At 44.7% G+C, this 21,304-nt stretch overlaps 1 protein-coding gene across 1 annotated transcript in view; it reads left to right on the plus strand.

Moving 5' to 3' along the window:
- The window catches only part of FAM207A (family with sequence similarity 207 member A), a 146,087-nt gene extending 126,835 nt beyond the window's left edge, over positions 1–19,252 (plus strand). Inside the window, exons 5-6 of the mRNA XM_038749234.1 lie at positions 11,016–11,084; positions 18,903–19,252. Coding sequence (XP_038605162.1) covers positions 11,016–11,084; positions 18,903–19,026 — 193 coding nt within the window. The 3' untranslated portion in view covers positions 19,027–19,252. The remainder of the gene's footprint in view (positions 1–11,015; positions 11,085–18,902) is intronic.
- The last annotated feature ends 2,052 nt before the right edge of the window (positions 19,253–21,304 follow it).

Genomic DNA, 21,304 nt, shown 5'->3' on the forward strand with positions numbered 1-21,304 from the left:
GAAGCAGCGGGGCCCGGGAGTTAGAAGGACCCAAAGTCTAATCCCGGTTCTACCACTTGTCTGCTGTGTGACCTCAGGCGAGTCACTTCACTTCTCTGGCCCTCAGTTACCTCATCTGTAAAATGGGGATTAAGTCTATGAGCTCCTTGTGGGAGAGGGACCTTGTTTAACCAGATTGGCTCGTATCAATCCCAGCACTTAGTACAGTGCCTGGCATACAGTAAATGCTTAACAAATACCACTATTATTACTCCTTCCCAAATACCCGAGTACCGTACATGGCACTTGGTAGGTACTGTGAGACTAGAAAGCTGCCTCTTACTACTACTACTCCTAATAATAATAATGACGATGGTATTTGTTAAGCGCTTACTATGTGCGAAGCACTGTTCTAAGCGCTGGAGAAGATACAAGGTGATCGGGTTGTCCCACGTGGGGCTCACAGTCTCAATCCCCATTTTGCATATGAGGTAACTGAGGCACAGATAAATTAAGTGACTTGCCCAGAGTCACACAGCTGACAAGTGGCGGAGCTGGGATTAGAACCCGTGACCTCTGTCTCCCAAGCCCGGGCTCTTTCCACTGAGCCACGCTGCTTCGTTATCACCGTTGCTATTTAGAAAAATGCACTTGTGTGGCTTCTTTGCCTCAGGATCCATCTGCCCCCAAATCTGCTCGGGAAACGGAAAGTCCATGAGATATTTGAAGATGATCATGATTAACATGGGGCTACCTCATGTCCACTCTGGAAGCACTAAGTCCTGGTGTTTGAGGACACTTCACATCTCATGGACTTCTCTCAGTGCGTTAGAAAAGGAGCACCTCTTCTGACCCCAGACTTAAATAAAAATAAAATAATAATGATGGCATTTGTCAAGCGCTTACTATGTGCAAAGCACCGTTCTAAGCCCTGGGGGGATACAAGGTCATCAGGTTGTCCCACATGGGGCTCACAGTATTAATCTGCATTTTACAGATGAGGCGACTGAGGCTCAGGGAAGTGAAGTGACTTACCCAAGGTCACACAGCAGACATTTGGCGGGTCCGGGATTCGAACCCATGACCTCTGACTCCAAAGCCCGGGCTTTTTCCACCTGAGCCATGCTGCTTCTCTGATTTAGCTGGAGTTGGAGGTGAGATGGCTCTGCAAAGATCAGAAATGCCATTCTGGGTCAAAAAGATGACAGATTCAGTCCACCGCTCTCTCCGAGGGTGATACTGAAGGACACTCGAAGAAGATGTTCTGTGAGCTCAGGCTTGGAATACTTTATTCTTTTAGGGGAAAAAAAAAAAATCCATGCCTTAGAGGCAGTTGTGGCTTCCTATTCAGTTTTTGCTGTACTTCTCAGTTATCCAAGGAAAGAGGACACAGGAACACCATGGATGAAAATTCTTTTACCACATCCTAAAGTTAAGGTGAACATTTGGGAAACACTAAGCTAATCAGGAGGAAGAATGCGCATAAACTGAAAAACGCAAGTGTCTTTTTTTACCCTTGAAAGAAAAATGTGAGCGGATGATGATCCTTTAAAAGAGAGTGCATGATTCAGAAGAGGGGAAAGGGATGTCAAAACAAGGGGTAAGGAAATGAGGAGGGATTCGATAAGAGAAAATCAATCAGTGGTATTTATTAATCCCCTACAAAGCACAGAGTACTGTACTGAGCACTTGGAAGAGTACCGTAGAAGCAGGAAAGCAACAAGAGGAGAATAAATGAGAAGATAGTAAGGAAAGGCAGAAAAAAGGTAGAAAAAGTTCATAAGAATTGGCATTTCTGGGGTGGATCAGCGATCCATCCAGACCAGCAGTGGCACTGCCCATTAGGAATGACAGAATGAGCCTTGGGACTGAGACTCCAGGATTGAGAAGTAGTGTGACGTAGTGGATAGGGCATGGGCCTCAGAGTCTTGGGTTCTAATCCCCGCTCGGCCACTCATCTGCTGTGTGACCTCGGGCAAGTCGCTTCACTTCTCTGAGCCTCAGTTACCTCATCTGGAAAATGGGGATTAAGACTGTGAGCCCCACGTGGGACAAGGACTGTGTCCAAACCGATTGGCTTGTATCCACCCCAGCAGTTAGTACAGGGCCTGGCATATAGTGTGTAACAAATACCACAATTATTATTGTTATTATTTATTATGAAGAGGAACTGATTAAACGTGCGGGACCCAGTTTTTGCCCCAGTTTCTTCAGTGTTTGGCCCATGCTGAAGCGCTACACCTTGTGGAACACCCTATGTGGTTATTTGGTCAGAAGCCAAACTTAGACTGAGGGCCCCATGCAGGACAGGGACTTTGTTCAACCTAATTAACGGCGTGGCTCCATGGAAGGAGCTTGGGCTTGGGAGTCAGAGGTCGTAGGTTCAAATCCTGGCTCCACCAATTGTCAGCTGTGTGACTTTGGGCAAGTCACTTCACTTCTCTGGGCCTCAGTTACCTCATCTGGAAAATGGGGATGAAGACTGTGAGCCCCACGTGGGACAATCTGATCGCCTTGTATCCTCCCCAGCTCTTAGAACGGTGCTGTGCACATAGTAAGCGCTTAACAAATGCCATCATTATTATTATTATTATTGTACTTGTCCCAGTGCTTAGAACAGCACTTGACACATAGTAAGCATTTAACAAATGCTTTTGAATATAAAAGCAAAATAAAAGCCTTCACTTCGCTTCCTCCAACAGGGGCTCCAAGTTACACTGTGATGGCTACCCTCTTTGATGGCAATCTTAAAACTTCGGGGTGGCCGTCAAGCATCCCTAACTCTTTCCTGTACATCACCAATTTTTCCTCTTGCAACCCAATACAGACCCTTTGTTTAATAGTTTAGTTAAAGCCCTCTGCCTGCATATTTACAAATTCTATTTTCACATTCCTAAATTTATTTTTAACCAGCCTATGATTCTGTGTTCATCCACTCCACACTTTTTGTGATTTTTTTTGGATTTTGTTTTCCTGCTAGCCTCCAACTTTTCAATCTCCTTCACCTTTATCAGTAGTATTTTGTGAGTACTTATTGTGTACTGTGAGTACAATCAATCTATGGTATTCATTGAATACTATGTGCAGAACACTGTACTAAGCACTTAGGAGAGTACAAAATAAAAGAGTTGGTAGGCCCATTCCCTGCCCATGACTAGTAAATGTTCCATGGAATCTCCTTTCTCCTTTGGTTGCCCTTTTCTGAACCAGTTTTTTTTTTAAATGGTATTTGTTAAGCACTTACCATATGTCAAACATTGTTCTAATAGGAGTTAATTACGTTGGACAAAATCCCTGTCTTAAGTGGTGCTCACAATCTAAATTCTGCTCCGTCTTTCCTAAAAGCAGCAACTGGAAAACTGGTAAAACTCTACCATTTCTTTTATATCCCTTGCCTAATGATGCCTAACGTTTAGTCAACCGTTCTGACTGCTTGCCGCACCTTAAACCATTTATTTAAAAGTTCAGCCAACATTGCTTACAAGATCCCTTTCCTAAGTTCTGCCTGTTACTCCACTGGAGCTGTGTCTGCCTACTCTAGTCATTGCGTTTGTCACAACTCTGTTGTATAGTAGTAATAATAATAATGTTGGTTTTTGTTAAGCACTTACTATGTGCAAAGCACTGTTCTAAGTGCTACTCTCTCAAGCCTTTGGTACATTGCTCTGCACATAGTAAGCACTCAATAAATACCATTGTTGATGATGGATAACTTGGCAAGATGGAGGAAAGGAATATCAATCCATCACTAAAGCCCCACCTTCACAACGTCGCTAAAATCTGCCCTTTCCTCTCCATCCAAACTGCTGCCGTGTTAACACGGTCACTCATCCTCTCCCGCCTGGATTACTGTATCAGCCTCCTTGCCGACCTCCCAGCCTCTTTTCTCTCTCCATTCCGGTCCATACTTCACTCTGCTGCCGGGATCATTTTTCAACAAATATATTCAGGACATGTCACCCCGCTCTTCAGAACACTCCAGTGGTTGCCCATCCACATCCGCATCAAACAGAAACTCCTCACCATTGGCTTTAAAGCACTCAATCACCCTGCCCCCTTCTACCTCACCTCACTACTCTCCTTCTACAACCCAGCCTGCACACTCCGCTCCTCTGTTGCTAACCACACTGGGCCTCGATCTCACTTGTCTCGTCATCATCCCCTGGCCCACGTCCTCCCTCTGGTCTGGAATACCCTCCGACAATTACCCTCCCCATCTTCAAAGCCTTATTGAAGCCACATCTCCTCTAAGAGGCCTTCCCAGACTAGGTGCCCCCTTTCCTCTTCTCCCACTCCCTGCTGCTTCGCCCTGATTTGCGCCCTTTGTTCTTCCCCCAGCACAGCCCCACAACCCTTATAATACGTATCTGTATTTCATTTATTTGTATTGAAGTCTGTCTCTTCCTTCAAGACTGTGAGCTCGTTGTGGACAGGGAATGTGTCTGTTTATTGCTGTATTATACTTTCCCAAACGCTTAGTTCAGAGCACACGGTATGTGCTCAGTAAGTACAGTTGAACGAATAACTGATCTTAGCCGAAATAGGGAACATTTGTAGAAGAATAAGAAGGTTGGTACATTTTGGGGGGCATTAGTGATACAGTTCATTATACCTATTTCCCGAAGTAGCTCTCCTAACCTTACCCCTAATTTGGGGAATTAAAAATCCTGAGCAAACGTCTCCCTTCTGCTCCTTTCACTCTTCCCTTCTTTTGTTTTTTTTATGTCGCCTCTTCCCCCCCCAACTCCTTCCACCATCTCCTGCAGTATAACACGTGCCTAAAGCTCTCTACCAACATTTGACAACCATCATTGGCATTACCAGGCTACCATTCACAGTTCACAGTGCTGCGTAATCTGGGGCTTTTCATCTTTTTCATTAAATGGTCCAGATATTGCAGTTTTTAAATCTTTGGTCCATTGTTGGGTAGGGACTGTCTCTATATGTTCTCTATATGTTCTTTCCAAGCGCTTAGTACAGTGCTCTGCACACAGTAAGTGCTCAATAAATACAAGTGAATGAATGAATGAATCGGTCCTGCTAGGTGAAAGCATCAGATAGTTCACTTAATTAGCCATGAATTAAACCTAATAGATTATAATATCCTCTCTAGACAGTAAGCTTGTTGTGGGCAGGGAATGTTTCTACCAACTCTGTTATATTGCAGTAGTAATAATAATAATAGTGGTATTTGTTAAGTACTTACTATGAGCCAGACATGCAATAAGCACTCAATAAATACCATTGATTGGTAGATTGATAATAGTGGCCTCTTCCATTTATAGGTTGTCCCTGATGTACGTTTTTTCAAACTTTTTTTCGAGTTTGGCTTTAACCTTTAGACTTCCGCAACTTTGCGTTGCTAGGGATGTTAAGACTGCACAATTCCACTGTGCTGCCTATATTTTCCTTTTGTTTGCAACCCAGTTAGTCCAGGTTTATGCCTCGGTTTGCCCCATTGATCTTTATTCCCTGACAATAGCTATTGGAATGGTAGTTATTATATATCCTCCCTTTTCAGCTGTGGTTGTCCATGCTTCCAGTGACTGGGTTCTTTTAAGTTAGAGTCATCACCAACTCTAACCTAGTTTCTAACTTTGTGCTAACATTTCATCTCAGCCTCCGTAATGCTTTTAAAAACCCAAGCCCCCGAAAGGCATAAGCAATTCAAAGCTTCTCTTGCGGGAGGAAAGAGGCCTCCTGTAATTAATCTGCTGCTGAAAGGAAGCCAATTTGGGACTGGAACCCAACAGGTAGTTAAACTGCATCATGTCATTCAAGGTAAGAAAGGAAGGTGATTGCTGATAACTGCCTTAAATTGAAATTGCAGATGATGTTTCAGCCTGCAGACTTGCCCTGCCTGGAATTCAGCCAGGTTGTCAAAGATGACATCACTTCTACAAAAAGTAGAGCAAAACGTGGTCTCAGTCCAAGTTTCTTGGTTCATGGTTAAAGGATGCAGCCCTTCTAAGGAGTCTAGTGCTCTCTTAGAGGAGAAAGCCTCCCTTACTGTCCCCGCTTTCCTCCCCCTCTTCACCCCCACCCCCTGTTGAAATAGTTCTATTACCACTTGCCTACAAGCTCCCCTTTCCATAATCACCTTTATGGCCTCAATTCAGAATATATGAATCTATAATCCCAAGTGTCCCGCCAGGTTGACAGATCACCCTCTGTCAATAAATCAATGCCCTACAAAGGATCGTACCGTGTCCCAAAGCCAATATCTGACAAAGGCAGTTCTGGGAAAACTCAATTTTCCGCCCCTTGAGTACAGGAAACATCTTCAAGGCCTCCATGATCCCAGTTGCGGTTACCAAATGCTTGACCCAGAGTTATTCAGCTGGTGGAGTTTACCAGGAAAAGTTTACCTAAAATTCTGAAACTCTCGTATAATAATAATAATGGTATTTGTTAAGTGCTTACTATGTGCAAAGCACTGTTCTAAGCGCTGGGGGGATACAAGGTGATCAGGTTGTCCCATGTGGGGCTCACAGTCTTAATCCCCATTTTAGAGAGGCGGAAACTGAGGCCCAGAGAAGTTAAGTGACTTGGCCAAAGTCACACAGCTGACAATTGGCGGAGCCGGAGTTTGAACCCGTGACCTCTGACTCCAAAGCCTGAGCTCTTTCCACTGAGCCACGCTGCTTCTCTATTGTGAGGTGTTGTTGAAAGCTTTGTTGGTAATGAAGTTTGGAGTCTAATCCTTTCATCTGCAGCTGTCTGTGGTATAGTAGGTCCATTTTATTCTATTTTATGCAACTCTACTTCCCTACACTGGTCCTCCTCACTCCTCTACCATGATGTGCTTCCAGATCGAACCAGTTGTTAGGGTAGGGGTGGGGAGAACTCATTTAGTTTCAGAAAGGGACAGTGAACACTGGTCTATAGTTCTCTAATTGTAGCTCTGCCTACCAATGGAAAACTTAAGAAGTCCCAAAGCAATGTGTAAAGACTATGTTTTCCCCCTTTGTTGCCCCTTCTCCATACTCCATTGTCCACTGGAGCCTGAGAGGCCCTGGCAGATATAATAATAACAATAATAATAATAATTGTCAGGCATTGTACTGAGTGCTAGGATTGATACAGGGTAATTGGGTTGGACGCAGTCCCTGTCTCCTGTGTTTTCCTCCTTTGTTGCCCCTTCTCCATACTCCATTGTCCACTGGAGCCTGAGAGGCCCTGGCAGATATAATAATAACAATAATAATAATAATTGTCAGGCACTGTACTGAGTGCTGGGATTGATACAGGGTAATTGGGTTGGACGCAGTCCCTGTCTCCCACATAGGGCTCACAGTCTTTATCTCCATTTTACAGATGAGGCAACTGAGACCCAGGGAACAATAATAATAATAATAATAATGGCATTTGTTAAGTGCTTACTATGTGCAAAGCACTGTTCCCACATAGGGCTTACAGTCTTTATCTCCATTTTACAGATGAGGCAACTAAGACCAGGAAATAATAATAATAATAATAATGGCATTTGTTAAGCGCTTACTATGTGCAAAGCACTGTTCCCACATAGGGCTCACAGTCTTTATCTCCATTTTACAGATGAGACAACTGAGACCCAGGGAATAATAATAATAATAATAATAATAATAATAATAATAGTATTTGTTAAGCACTTACTATGTGCAAAGCACTGTCCTAAGCACTGGGGAGGATACAAGGTGATCAGGTTGTCCCATGTGGGACTCACAGTCGTAATCCCCATTTTACAGATGAGGTAACTGAAGCTCAGAGAAGTTAAGTGACTGGCCCAAGGTCACACAGCAGACATGTGGCGGAGCCGGGATTCGAACCCATGACCTCTGACTCCAAAGCCCGTGCTCTTTCCACTGAGCCACGCTGCTTCTCATCTATATGCATTGTGGTCGTGCCACCATGGCCTGTGGGCTGATGGGGCTACCATGTGCAGATGCCCCTGGCAACCATCCTTCAACTGTAGCAGTACCCTGTTACCATACCGTGATTTCCCCTTTCTACCTCCCTAATCCTAAATAACAGAAGGGACCGGGAAGATCCAAGTGCAGCCTGAGTTCTGCTGAGTTCTGGGGAAGCTCGGGCCCCACAGACTGGTTGTTGCTTCGTGGAGTTCTAGCTTAGGGTCAGATATGCACCTTAGAAACCCAATGGATGAAATCTGGTGCCTATGACAGGCATTTATTATTAAGTGCCGTCGAGTCATTTCCAAATCACAGCGACTCCATGGATATTCTTTCTCCAGAAGGTCCTGTCCTCTACCATAATCTGCAACCTTTCTAACGGTTCTTCCGTTATCGTTTTTATGGTCTCTATCCATCTAGCTGCTGGTCCTCCTCCCCACCTCGTCCCCCTCTCCATCCCGCCATCTTACCTCCTTCCCTTCCCCACAGCACCTGTATATATGTATATATGTTTGTACATATTTTTTACTCTATTTATTTATTTATTTATTTTATTTGTACATATCTATTCTATTTATTTTATTTTGTTAGTATGTTTGGTTTTGTTCTCTGTCTCCCCCTTTTAGACTGTGAGCCCACTGTTGGGTAGGGACTGTCTCTATAGGTTGCCAATTTGTACTTCCCAAGCGCTTAGTACAGTGCTCTGCACATAGTAAGCGCTCAATAAATACGATTGATGATGATGATGGTCTGCCTCTTTCACGTTTTCCCTGGACTTTTCCTAGCATTAGTATCCTCTCCAGAGGATTAACCCTCCAGCGCTTAGAACAGTGCTTTGCACATAGTAAGTGCTTAATAAATGTCATTATTATTATTATTATTATTATTATGTGTCCAAAATATGCTAATCTGAGTCAAGTCATTTGGCCTTCCAAAGGCCACTTTGGTTTAATTTACTCTAAAATCCATGTGTTTGTCTTTTGGCCAGTCCATGGTGTTCACAAAAACCTTCTCCAACATATCAGCCCTTTATATTGTACTTTCCCAAGTGCTTAGTGCAGGGCTCTGCACACCGTGAGTGCTCAATAAATACGATTGACTGACTGAAGAAACTCCACAGCCATGTCTTGCAAACACCCTTTAGCAACAATGTGTTAAAGTCCTTCTATTGGGACAAGGCCTGATTTCTAGAGCAGGAATAAGCCAGTTGTGGGTAGGGAATGTGTCTGTTGATTTGCTATATAAAACTTTCCCAAGTACTTAGTACAGTGCTCTGCATTCATTCATTCAATCATATTTATTGAGCGCTTACTGTGTGCAGAGCACTGTACTAAGTGCTTGGGAAGTACAAGTTGGCAACATATAGAGACTGTTACTCTACCCAACAGCAGGCTCACAGTCTAGAAGGGGGAACACACAGTAAGCGCTCAATAAATGGGATTGACTGATTTACTGTACTTTCATTTCAACAGTAGGTCATGCCATCCAAGATGGAACTCCTATGCTAGCCATTTTGGTTTTGATCCCTGTTCTAGTCACGTGCATCGTTTAATCCTATAAAATGCAAACTATCTAAGCTCAAGGAATTGGCTCAAAGCCCTTTCTTTGTCATCCCCTTCTCAGACCGTCATGCCTACATTTGCAGCAGAGAGCTAAATAGAGAAGGGCTGAGTTTTATAACTTTGGGCACCTTGAGGTAGAGGTGACCCTTAGTTTCTGCCTGGGCCAGAAATCTGGAACTCAACATGGGCCACAAGCCTCTGATCTTCCCATACGTGGTCTTGGTCACTTCTTGGAAATTTGAGGGAAGCAATGTTGCCTAGTGCGAAGAGGAAGAGCAGCGAGGCAGATGACCTTGGTTCTAATCCCAAGTCCACCGCTGAGCGTGACCTCAGGCAAATCGCTACCTTCTCTCTGCCTCAGTTTCCTGAACTATAAAATGGGGATTCAATCCTTGCTCTCCCTCCTATTTAGACTGTGAGCCCCTTGTGGGATCACCTGATTCCCTTGTATTCCACCTAATTATCTTGTATCTCCCCAGCATGTGATACAGTGCTTGGCACATAGTAAGCACATAGTACATACCATAATTAGGAACTGAACACTTTCCGTGAATGGTCTGGAAATGTTCATATGTGTAACTTTAAAGGAATTGTAAAGGAGTAGTTGAAAAAAGACATTTTGACGGGCCCATTCCCAGTTACAAAATTAATAAGAAGCTAAGTGGCCTAAAAGATGTTCGTCGGAGCAAAATTTTAATTTGGAGGAGTGTTTTTCAAGGGAAGTAGCAGGAAGCATTAAGACAAATCTAAGAACATTAAGGTACCATTAACGGGCTGGTGGCAATTGAATTGCAGTCTTCAACTTGGTTGTGTGAAAGGGTCTTCTGACCGCAGACCTTAGGCTGTGAAATGGGCAGTATGACTCTTGCTCCTTTCTTCAAGGACTGCGAAGAGGGGTGGTGCTGATTAAAAACATTTCTGCCGTGAATGTTTGTGTCTTAACTAGAGAGTAGTATTTTTGAACCCTTCTCAGGGTCGCACCTGGAGAGTTTCCAGTACTCTACCAGTCTCGACTCTAGGATTCAAGCAGAGGCGTAACCCTTCCGTTCCTAGCTTGGGCAGTGTAGCGAATGGAAGGCAATCTGCTACAAGTCAAAACTCACCTGTGCTGGGCATGAGTGAGAGTCGAGGGCAGAGATTCAAGTTTACTGTGCAGAAGGAGGTGATGGTGAACCACTTCTGTATTTCTACCAAGAAAACTCAATGGATCCACTACCAGAACACTTGCAGGTGGAGGTGGGGCATTTTGGGAGAGACGTGTCCATGGCGTTGCCTGCGTTGGTGACGACTCGAAAGCATATGACAAGTGTTGTTGAAGGGAATCACTTCTTTTTCATTCATTCATTCATTCATTCAATCGTATTTATTGAGCACTTACTATGTGCAGAGCACTGGACTAAGTGCTTGGGAAGTACAAGTTGGCAACATATAGAGACGGTCCCTACCCAACAGCGGGCTCACAGTCTAGAAGGGGGAGACAGACAACAAAACAAAACATATTAACGAAATAAAATGAATAGAACAGTAAATACGTACAAGTAAAATAAATAGAGTAATGATTTTCTGCCCCCTTGTCTTACAGCAATGTGAAGAAGAAGGCCGAACCGACGGATTTTAATCGGATGAATCCAGCTCAGAAGCGCAAACTCCTGTGAGTACTTAGTAGGTGGAGCGTCCACGGTTAAAGAAGGGTCACCTGCCTTGTGGCATTTATGGACCAGATGCCTGCCTCCTCATTTCCCTTTCTGAAGGGAGAGGACCATGCTGGAGTTTTCAAAGTAGGTTGCTCTCATAGGACAGCATCAGGTACTGGAGCATGAATTATTTTTATAATTCATTCACAGTTGCAAGGGTGTGTGTGTGTACATGTGTAAGTGGGTTGTGTTTAAGAGTGTGTGTATGTAACGTAGTCTGTCATGCACAGGACATGGGTTCTAATCCCAGCTCCGCTGCTTGTCTACTGTGTGACCTTGGGCGAGCCAGTGAACTTCTCTGTGCCTCAGTAACCTCATCTGTAAAATGGGGATTAAGAGTGTGAGCCCCACGTGGGACAACCTGATTACCTTGTATCTACCCCAGTGCTTAGAAGAGTGCTTGGCACATAGTAAGCACTTAATAAATGCCATTATTATTATTATTATTATTATTATTATTATTATTATAGTAGGTGCTTAACAAATACCATTATTATTATTATTATCATCATTATCATTATTATTATTATTATAGCTGATGGAAAAAACATGGGCCTGGGAATCAGAAGAACCTGGGTTCTAATTCCAGCTCTGCCATGTGTCTGCTGTAACCTCGGGCAAGTCACTCCTCTGCGCCTCAGTTATCTCATCTGTAAAATGGGGATTAAGACTGTGAACCCCTTGTGGGACAGAGATTCTGTCCAACCTAATTAGCTTGTATGCACCCCAGCGCTTAATACAGTGCCCAGCAAGTAGTAAGCACTCAAATACCATAAAAAACAAACAAAACAGAACCAGGGACTTTATGACATCTGGGTCCCATTTGGAAAGATTTACAGTCCACTGCCCAATCTCTGGAGCTCGGGACTTCAGCTGGGTTTTAATGTATGGAAGGTTTCAACTTCTTAAAGAATAATCAGTGTGCATGTTCAGTACCATTGGTGACAGGGTTATTGCTATTGCCAGACTCCTATCAAGTACAGGTAATTAGAAACTCTGCAGGCACTTATAGGGGATGAAGGGATTAAGTAGTCAAGTTCATTCTGCATCGTTCACTTCCTCAGAGGAAAACAACTGCTACTGTGACTTAGCATACCTTCTTCTGAGGAGAAAATTCATGTGTTGGCAGTACTCAGTCATAACTGGCTGCCTTTTTCCTCTGTGGAGAAAGAGGTGATTAAGTAAACCTCCAAATGGCAGGAGAAAAGGAGAGAGCAAGGGACGAGAAAGGAAAAGTGGGCAAGGAGGAGAAAGTAGATTTTTTTTTAATGGTATTAAGCACTTACTATGTGCTAGGCACTGGGATTTGGTACAAGATAATCGGGTTTGACCTCTCCCATGTAGGGCGCACAGTCTTACTCCCCATTTTCCAGATGAGTAACTGAGGCACAGAGAAGTTGTGACTTCCCCAAGGTCACACAGCAGACAAGCGGCAGAGCTGGGACTAGCCAGGTCCCCTGACACCAAGGCCCGTGTTCTTTCCACTAGGCCGGGCTGCTCGGCAGCTTCTGCTTTCCTCTCAGAGGATGGGTGCTGACACAGAGACAGTGTGGCATCATGTTAAAAGCATGTGATGGGGAGTCAGACCTGGGCTCTAGTCGCAACTCTGCCACTGGTCTGTTCTTTTGACCTTTCAATCAATCAATCAATCATATTTATTGAGCGCTTACTGTGTGCAGAGCACTGGACTAAGCGCTTGGGAAGTACAAGTTGGCAACATGTAGAGACAGTCCCTACCCAACAGGCTAAATGCAACTTCTCTGGACCTCAGGATCCTCCTCTTTAAAATAAGAATGCTACCTCTCCCTGCCTCACTGTCAGGGCAAAATGAGATAATAATAATAATAATAATAATGGTATTTATTAAGCACTTACTATGCGCAAAGCACTGTTCTAAGCGCTGGGGAGGTTACAAGGACATCAGGTTGTCCCACGGGGGGCTCACAGTCTTAATCCCCATTTTACAGATGAGGGAACTGAGGCACAGAGAAGTTAAGTGACCTGCCCAAAGTCACACAGCTAAGTGGCGGAGCGGGGATTCGAACCCATGACCCCTGACTCCAAAGCCCGTGCTCTTGCCACTGAGCCACGCTGCTTCTTGTGAAAGTGCTTAGGATAAATGAAAAACACTGTACTATTTCAAAATTATTAGGTAGGGGTGGGGAACGGTCTGAGTTAAAATTTCGAGAAGGAGCATGGCTTAGTGGATAGAGCAAGGGCCTGGGAGACAGAAGGACCTATATTCTAATCCCGGCTCCCCCACTTGTGTGCTGTGTGACCTTGGGCAAGTCGCTTAACTTCTCCATACCTCTGCTCATCTGTAAAACAGGGATAAGGACTTTGAGCTGCATGTGAGACATGGACTGTGTCTTCTATCTACTCCAGTGCTTACTACAGTGCCTGGCACCTAGTCAGTACTTAACAAATGCCATTTAAATAAAAAACTAGGACTTGGGAAGAGGCAGTAGCTCATTTGACTACATAGTTGTTAGGGCCCACCTGCAATGTCAGGGTCTCTCCTAGAAGCTTTTGAAGCTATGCTGGAATGTTTGGACAGCCTGCTTCTCTTCCAGGTGCAGATATGCAGATTGATGCTTCTCACCAGGAAGAAGTAAGAAATAAATTGGAGGAACCATTTTATTCCTCTCAGCCCCTTTGTTGCCATCTGGTTCATTCATTCAGTCGTATTTATTGAGCACTTACTGTGTGCAGAGCACGGTACTAGGCACTTGGAAAGTACAATTCAGCAATAAAGAGGGACAATTCCTCCCCACATCAGGTGTACAGTCTAGAAAACCAGTGACTCAAGTGGGTAAGTCGCTTAACTTCTCTGCACCTCAGCTACTTTATGAAAACCGTGAGCCCCCAAAATCCCACTGTACTGTTTTCACAGCTGCACTTGCAACTGAAAGTGGGATGTTAATTCGCTCTGCTTTGATCCACCAGTCAGTGTATTTATTGAGCGCTTACTGTGTGCAGAGCACTGTACTAATACCATACCATTATCGTTGTTGTTATTACGTACATATCCATAGTTTATTTATATCCATGTCTGTTTCTCCCTCTAGACTATAATCTCATCGTGGGCTGTTGTATTGTATTCCACCAACGCTTAATACAGTGCTCTGCACAAAGTAAGCACTCAATAAGTACGATTGATTGGTTGATAGAAGGGGAGAGGCATTATTCAAGCATATCCATCTTGTTTAAGCACTTTGTTTTTGGGTTGGGAGACCATTCTGCCCATGCATATGTCCTGAAATGCAAGAAGAATTCTACAAATAGTTTTGGTATTCTTTGTTCCTGGGTTTGAGGGGTTGGGGTGTGCTTCGGGGCCCCAATAAGTTTAGGGGCCCAGAAGCAGTTTCCCCCTTCTAGACTGTGAGCCCGCTGTTGGATAGGAACCGTCTCTATATGTTGCCAACTTGTACTTCCCAAGCGCTTAGTACAGTGCTCTGCACACAGTAAGCGCTCAATAAATACGATTGAATGAATGAAAGGGATGTCATTAGGGTGAGTTTCTCCACCACCACTCTGCGCTGATAGAAATATAGCTGAATTAAGAAATCATCTTCCCGTAGCTAACAGAGATGAAGGAAATTTAGTTACTCTGCCTAGACCTGACAAGCCATATCCTATGTATGACCACAAATTGTATTAACTGATCTCAAATGCATGCTAATCAAATCCCAGCAGATTCCGCGATTTATTAAATGCCCCCGTGCTGTGAAGAATACATTTTACACCGGTTACCTTCGTAAGAAAAATGCTTAATGGTTCTTGGAATTTAAGGGATATTTTGAAGCAGTTGATGATCTTCAGAAGAGCTCATTCAGGGCCAGATAGAAACCAGGGGTGGAGATGCAACTAGGAAGCCTTAGAGTTCTATGCTTCTCTGCGTAAGGTTCTTTTCCTTTTATTTAAGCTCTTGTTGATCCAGGTAATCGTTTAATTGTATTTATTGAGTGCTTACTGTGTGCAGAGTGCTGTATTAAACGCTTGGGAGAGTACAATAAAAAGATACATTCCCTTGCCCACAACAGGCGTTCGGTCTGGAGGGGTAATGCAGTTCTGGGACCTAAGACCGTAGCGTTTCTTGAAGTCAGAATCCTTTTTCCTCTCCTACTTTTTGCTTTTTCTCTCTCCAGTCCTCCTTCTGCCCCACATAAGTATAAATGTCAGTGTCTGGAAGGTTGTTCACTATTTCAAGCGGATCCTGTTCTTCTGTTAAGCACTAAGACTCTTCCTCTGTGGAGATTCCTTAAAAAGCCCATGAGCCCCCAACTGTAAAGGAAACTTTCTGGCTAAGGAGAAACTTAGAAGATTGAGTTAGACATATCACAGTACTTGGTAACAGTTCAACGAGAAAGCTACCGTTTTCAAGGGCCATGGAATGGGCGGGTCCATTTCACACCACCATCATTATCCCCTGAGATCGTTGCCTTTCGAGTGAAGTTATTGCTTCTTCATAGAGGGATCTTATGGCAGGCACTTTTGCTTCTGTAGAAAGAAGCGATGTGCAGACGCACGAGTCATATCGGTTGTCTGCTTCCTGGTCATGCAGTTCCACATTCAAAGATTTCCAGAGCGGGTATCCAAATTCTTCATGAGTTTGAAGCTAGGAACCGCCTTCTTTACTTTCCTGGAGCTTTTTGACTACTGAGTCTGCTTTTCTAGCAGAAAAGGATGTTCTTTGAGGCGTCTTCTAAAAGTTGGTAGATCTCAGGAAAATGATTTTCAAATAAAAGGCATTTTTGAATTCTGATTTTCCCATGTTGAGACAATACAATGGCATTATGAGTTCTCTTTGGACCATCAAATTGAAGAATAACAATCAGTGATATTTCTTGACTGCCTACTGAGGGCAGAGCTCTGTTCTAAGGAGCAGCATGGGCCTGGGAATCTGAGGACCTGGGTTCTATTCCCAGCTCTGCCACTTGCCTGCTGCGTGACCATGGGCAAGTCACTTAACTTCCCTGTGCCTGTGTTCTCATCTGCAAAATAGGAATATAAATACCCTTCCCTCATACTTAGTCTGTGAGCCCCGTGTGGGACAGGGTCTGTGTCCAACTTGATCATCTTATATCTAGTCCAGCGCTTAATACAATAGCAAGCACTCAGCAAATACCACAATTATTGTTGTTATTATTACTAAGTGCTCGGAAGAGCACAGTCGAAGCAAGGCGAATGTTCCCTGCCCTCCGGGAGTCCTGACAATCTAATGCGGGAGACAGACAGAGGAATGTTATTTACAGTTAGATTGTAAGCTCGTTCTGAGCTGTTGTTTTGTACTCTCCACTAAGTGCTCAATAAATACCTTTGATTGATTGACAGTGGGAGCAAGGAGAACAAATAAATAGTTCAAGGTAGAACAGACACGAGCCTCCTGGCCAAGGTCATTCACTCCTTCGGCCCTGAACTACCCTAGGTTTGGGGAAAGGAGACCTCCACATCAAACGGAAACTTCTTCTGGTCAACTTTAAAGCACTCAGTCGCCTTGCCCACCTCACCTCGCTGCTCTCCTACTACAGTCCAGCCCTCCCTCACTGTACTTTGATCCTATCTATCTCACCACTGATCTCTCGCCCACATCCTGCCTCTGGCCTAGAATGCCTTCCCTCTTCATAATGAACAGAAAATCACTCTCCCCACCTTCAAAGCCTTACTGAAGGCACATCTCCTCCAAGAAGCCTTCCCCAACCAAGCCCTCCTTTCCTCTTTTCCCGCACCCTTCAGTGTCACCTAAATGCTGCCTTTACTCACCTTCTCCCCACAGCATTTAAGTATATATCTGTAATTTATTTAGATTAATGTCTTTCTCCTCCTCTAGACTCTAAGATTGCTGCGAGCAGGGAGTGTGTCTTTTATGTTGTGTTGTACTGTCCCAAGCTCTTAGTACAGTGCTCCTCCCACAGTCAGCACTCGATGGCTATGATTGATTGATTGATTTCCCTAGAATAGCCCTCTTGGAAAAGAACCAGTGCAGCTTTACAGCCAAGCAGCCGAACAGAAACAGAAAAAAAAAAAATGATCAAACGAGAGGGCAGATTCCTAAAGGGATGCCACAGTTCCACCCCGATCTTTTCTGTAGACTCCTCAGTTTAGAGTGAGTGAGCAAGCAGTATTGCCTAGTGGATAGAGCACAGGCCCTGGAGTCAGAAGGACCTGGTTTCTAATCCCAGTTCTGTCACTAGTCTGCTGTGTGAGCTTGGACAAAGTCATTTCAAATCTCCGTGCCTCAGTTACCTCACTTGTATAATTGTATAAGACTGTGTGTCTTCGTGGGACGGGGACCGTGTCCAACCCAACTAGCCCAGTGGTTAGTACAGTGCCCGGCACATAGTAAGTGCTTAGCAAATCCCATGAAAAATAAATAAATAAATAAAATTGAACATACTGAGCAGAAGCGAGACGGTGGAAAGGACAGAAAACGCTAATGAGAAGGTGCGTGGCTTAGTAGCTAGAGCCCGGGCCTGGGTATCAGAAGGACCTGGGTTCTGATCCCGGCTCCACCAGTTGCCTGCTGTGTGACTTTGGGCAAGTCACCTAACTTATCTGTGCCTCAGTTCCCTCATCTCTACAATGAAGATTAAGATTGTGAGCCCCATGTGGGACAAGGACTGTATCCAACCTGATTACCTTGTATCTACCCCAGCACTTAGAACAGTATCTGGCACATAATAAGCGCTTCGCAAATACCATAAATGCAAAAAAAAAAAAAAATCTTACTTTCTTGCCAGTGTACCTGGAAGCAGACAGAGCTCTCTATGTGCTGGAGCTTAGTGGCATTGCTTTTTAGTATTTTTCCAAAGGATTTGGCATCTTCCCATGGTTCCACCTTTGAGATATGCCTCCTTTCTCCTAAGGGACCAGTATCTTCTGCCCTCAGTACCAGGGCACAGGGTGTGTTGGTGCTTTATTCTTGTTTATCTGTTTCCATATCAGTAGATCTCTGAAGTGTGCTTACGCGTGTTTGTACACAGAACATCTAGAGAGGATACAGCTGCTAAAATAGATTGCCAGCTTTTGTCAGGTTTAATTTTCCTTTAGTAAGCCAAGTCGCCACTTTCGAGAAGCATTAGCGACTTGTCAACATTTCTTCTTTTTTCTACTTCACCAATAAGGCGGGATTTGCGGGGAAGTAAACAGGAGCCTCCCTGGGGCCCATCTGGTGAAAAGAACATAAATCCGAGAGCCAGATGACCTGGGTTCTCATCCCAGCTCTGCCGTTGGTCTGCTCTGTGACCATTGGGAAAGTCACTCTTCCTCGGTTTCCTCATCAATAGAATGGGGCAGGGCAGGGGGGTTAGGGGAGCGGTAATGATGCTAACCACCCAGGGGTGCCTTGAGTACAAAATGAAAGAGCCAGGAGCTTTAGATTAATGAGTATTAATATGGAGGAGGCCCAGGTCCTGATTTCGAATCACTTCTGGGCATGGGTGCCCGTGGTGTTAGTATTTATCTCCCACTCCAGGTTCTTCAGCACCGTCAGGCCGAGGAGAAAGCAGCAGCCCCGGATATGGGCCTGAACATCGGACCCATCTTACCTCCTCTGCCTTGGGCCTTGTGGAGGTTTAGACCATCCCTCTGTTTGCTAATCCCAGTTTTCATCCATTTACCCCCCCCGTTGAGGGCCATCAGCTTCGTTCCTCAAGAACTGCCTTTGTGGTTGTTCTGTTCTCAACACTGTCTTTGTCCAGAAGTGGGAAATTGCTCTTTCTAAATTGCAGGTATCCACTGATGCCACACACTCATCTTCATTTCCCTTCTTCCAGGGAGGAAGAAATGGCCCGATTTCAGGAGGTCATAGCCAACCCTTCTTACCGCGCCAACCCGCTCACGGCCATCAGCGAGCATCTTTCCAAGAAGATGAGACAGGAGGAGATGGAGAGGCCCTAGAAGAAACAAAAGCACCAAAGAGGCATGGAGAGGGGTGGGATGTGGCTGGTAGGAGAGGAAGGCGTCTTGCCCCCTGGGAGCTGAACTCCAAGTTTGGAACAAACTCAGTGTCTTAGGGCACACGGGAATGCATTCCTGCGTCTCGGTTTCCTCACCTCCTCCAACAAATTGCCCTACCTCACAGGGTTGTTGTGAGGAATCAGTAATAAAGCGATAGTGAAACGCACCAAAAGCGGAGAGTGCTGTATGAACACCAACTGATGAGAAGCAGCCCCTTCGCAGCGGGCGATAGCCGAGGCTATGTAACGGTGGTGATTCTCACTTACTTTTGAAAACCTTCCAAAAGGTTATTAAAAGTGATGGTATTCGTTTTTCAAGCGCAGCATCCCTGACCCCAGGACAACTACTCTTTTCTGTGGTTGAAGGACCAGCTGCTAACAGGCAAGGAGCCGTCGGAGCGTGTTGTGGTTACCGTCTTGTACATTAGTGTGGCTCAGTGGAAAGAGCATGGGCTTTGGAGTCAGAGGTCAGGGGTTCAAATCCCAGCTCCGCCAATTGTCAGCTGTGTGACTTTGGGCAAGTCTCTGTGCCCCAGTTACCTCATCTGTAAAATGAGGATTAAGACTGTGAGCCCCCCGTGGGACAACCTGATCACCTTGTCACCTCCCCAGCACCTAGAACAGTGCTTTGCACATAGTAAGTGCTTAATAAATGCCATTATTATTATTATTATACTTCCCAAGTGCTTAGTACAGTGCTCTGCACACAGTAAGCACTCAATAAATATGATTTATTATTATTATTATTATTATTATTATTATTATTATTATTATTATTATTATTATTATTATTAGGCACATACTACCCTCTCCCCCCCACCCCCCACCCACCCAATAATGAATTGCAGGCTTGCCTGGTCACTTCTTCACCCAACGAGCTTGGCAGAGAATTATCTTGAGGTCGTGCACAAAAGGGTTTTTGGAGGGGGAAATCTGGTGATTTGGCAAGCATCCTCCTTAGCTACAAGATGCCACTTGTATACTAAAATATGACAGCTGAAGCTTCACCACTTCGAGCCTGCAAGAATCCTGAACCGCATTGCATACTGAAGGGTGGAAGAGTTTGTTTTCCTTTTTTCTTTTAGCAAATGGTCCCATGTCCTCCCTGGATCATCAGACTTGCTGTGGTTCCAGAGATTGATAGGGATAGCTTTCTTTGGACCGGCTAGCACATGGAATGAACTAGTCAAAAATCTCAGCAGCATCAGATCTCCCAAGGGGAGGTGGGGTGATGGTATAAGCCGACTGTTGGAGGCCTCCCTAGGAGTGTGATTTTTTGCTGCCGCTCTAAAACTTCTGGTCTGCCCCGGGCTAGCGGTACATGGGGTCATTTGCTAGAGTCCATGGAAAATTTCAATATGACAGTTGGGAATCTTGAAAAATGAGCTCCTTTGGGAGAGGCCTTCAACTCAAACATTACGAAAGACGCATGGGGTTTCCAGAGTTCACAGAAGCTTAGCTGATCCCTCTGAGCACACTCTGTCAGTGCTGGAAGCAAAGAGCCGAAACCTTTTGGGCTACATTGGAGTGAGGGGACATTGAGGAAAACTGTCACCTGAAAGCTTCCTCTCCCCACCACTTGAAACCTTGGGCTTGAATCAGGGCTGGAACAGGGTGAAAAATCAACTGGTTGTGGGGATTGCAGCAAACACCAAGGCACTGGAAGCTTCCTCTCAGTCCAGAAACCTAAAGAACCTCCCGACACTGACCAGAAAATTGGCCAGATGGGTATTCAGTAATATACAGTGACGGTGATGTGCTTGGCAGAGAATTATCTTGAGGTCCTGCACAAAATGGTGTTTGGAGGGGGAAATCTGGTGATTTGGCAAGCATCCTCCATAGCCACAAGATGCCACTTGTATACTAAAATATGACGGCTGAAGCTTCACCACTTCGAGCCTGCAAGAATCCTGAACCGCATTGCATACTGAAGGGTGGAAGAGTTTGTTTTCCTTTTTTCTTCTAGCAAATGATCCCATGTCCTCCCTGGATCATCAGACTTGCTGTGGTTCCAGAGATTGATAGGGATAGCTTTCTTCTTCGCCTATCCTTCCTCTTGCATGCAGACCTCAGAAATCTCTGTCCATTCCTTCCCTCTCAACAGTCTTCCCTCTAGACTGTAAGCTCATTGTGGGCAGGGAACGTGTCTGCCAACTCTGTTGTAGTGTACTCTCCCAAGTGCTTAGTACGGTGCTGTGCACATAGTGTGCGCTCAATAA

Source organism: Tachyglossus aculeatus, chromosome 7 (genome assembly GCF_015852505.1).
Source record: "Tachyglossus aculeatus isolate mTacAcu1 chromosome 7, mTacAcu1.pri, whole genome shotgun sequence".
NCBI lineage: Eukaryota > Metazoa > Chordata > Mammalia > Monotremata > Tachyglossidae > Tachyglossus > Tachyglossus aculeatus.